General features: G+C 65.6%; 1 protein-coding gene across 1 annotated transcript; it reads left to right on the top strand.

The window, feature by feature from the left end:
- Positions 1–330: 330 nt before the first annotated feature.
- CLDN14 (claudin 14) lies at positions 331–1023 on the top strand. Its single transcript, XM_027909754.1, has one exon. It carries the CDS (start codon positions 331–333, stop codon positions 1021–1023), a length of 693 nt encoding a protein of 230 aa, XP_027765555.1.
- The last annotated feature ends 24 nt before the right edge of the window (positions 1024–1047 follow it).

Here is a 1047-nt window from a genome sequence, read left to right as displayed (position 1 = left end):
TTTCATAAATTGTCTGGAGCTCTCTTCCCAGCGGGGCAGCAGCAGGCTGTTTACGTAAGTGGAGAGGCAAGCTCGCTTTTCCCATTACTTCCACAAAAGTACGATTAACGGCGATAACTATGCTAATTATTGCACTGACTGGACCCGGAATGCACCTCACTGGCCGGAGAGTAATAACTGGGTAATAATTAACTTCTTTTTTCCCCTCAATTACCTTTTATTAGGAGGGCAGGAGGCGTCAAAGCGAAACAGCCGCGGATCCGCCGAGGAGAGCCCGCGTTTTCCGAAGGAACCTGAGCGGGAGAGGGAGAGGCAGCGCAAGACACCACCATGGCGAGCTGGGCCGTGGAGTTGCTCGGCTTCTCCCTCAGCCTGCTGGGCCTGCTCGGCACGCTGCTCGCCACCCTCCTGCCCCACTGGTGGCGGACGGCCCACGTGGGCGCCAGCATCGTCACGGCCGTGTCCCACACCAAGGGGCTGTGGATGGAGTGCGCGTGGCACGGCACCGGCGCCTTCCAGTGCCAGGCCCACCGCTCGCAGCTGGCGCTGCCGCCCGACCTGCGGGCCGCGCGGGCCATGATGGTGGCGTCGTGCTGCCTGTCGGCGCTGGCCTGCGCCATGGCCGTGCCGGGGATGCGCTGCACGCGCTGCGCCGACGCCCACCCCGCCAAGGCCTCGCTGGCCCTCTCCGGCGGCACCGTGTTCGTCGTGGCCGGCCTGCTCTGCCTCGTGCCCGTGTCCTGGAGCGCCAACGACGTGGTGGCGGATTTCTACGGCCCCGCGCTGCCCGGCGGGGCGAGGTACGAGCTGGGCCAGGCGCTGTACCTGGGCTTCGCCTCGGCGCTGCTGACGCTGCTGGGGGGGGCCTTGCTGTGCTCGCCCGGACGGTGTTGTGGTGATGGGGAGGCTCCCCAGCTCCGGACTGATCCCTCCTGCTCACCACCCGCTGCCTGCGAGGGAAACCCTGCCCCTTCCCTGGCATCTGCGACCCACGGCGGGTACAGGCTGAGCGACTACGTGTGAGATACAGGCTGTGTGACTGTGTGT

The sequence above is a fragment of the Empidonax traillii genome, unplaced genomic scaffold (genome assembly GCF_003031625.1).
Source record: "Empidonax traillii isolate 1590-97213 ecotype Southwest subspecies unplaced genomic scaffold, ASM303162v1 scaffold2366:size71425, whole genome shotgun sequence".
Taxonomy (NCBI): Eukaryota; Metazoa; Chordata; class Aves; order Passeriformes; family Tyrannidae; genus Empidonax; species Empidonax traillii.
Note: the sequence above shows the minus strand (reverse complement) of the source record. Positions and strands in the feature narration are given on the sequence as shown.

Bases quoted from the DNA above. Each gene is read 5' to 3' on its own strand.
- CLDN14 (XM_027909754.1), top strand. From the start codon at position 331: ATGGCGAGCTGGGCCGTGGAGTTGCTCGGCTTCTCCCTCAGCCTGCTG.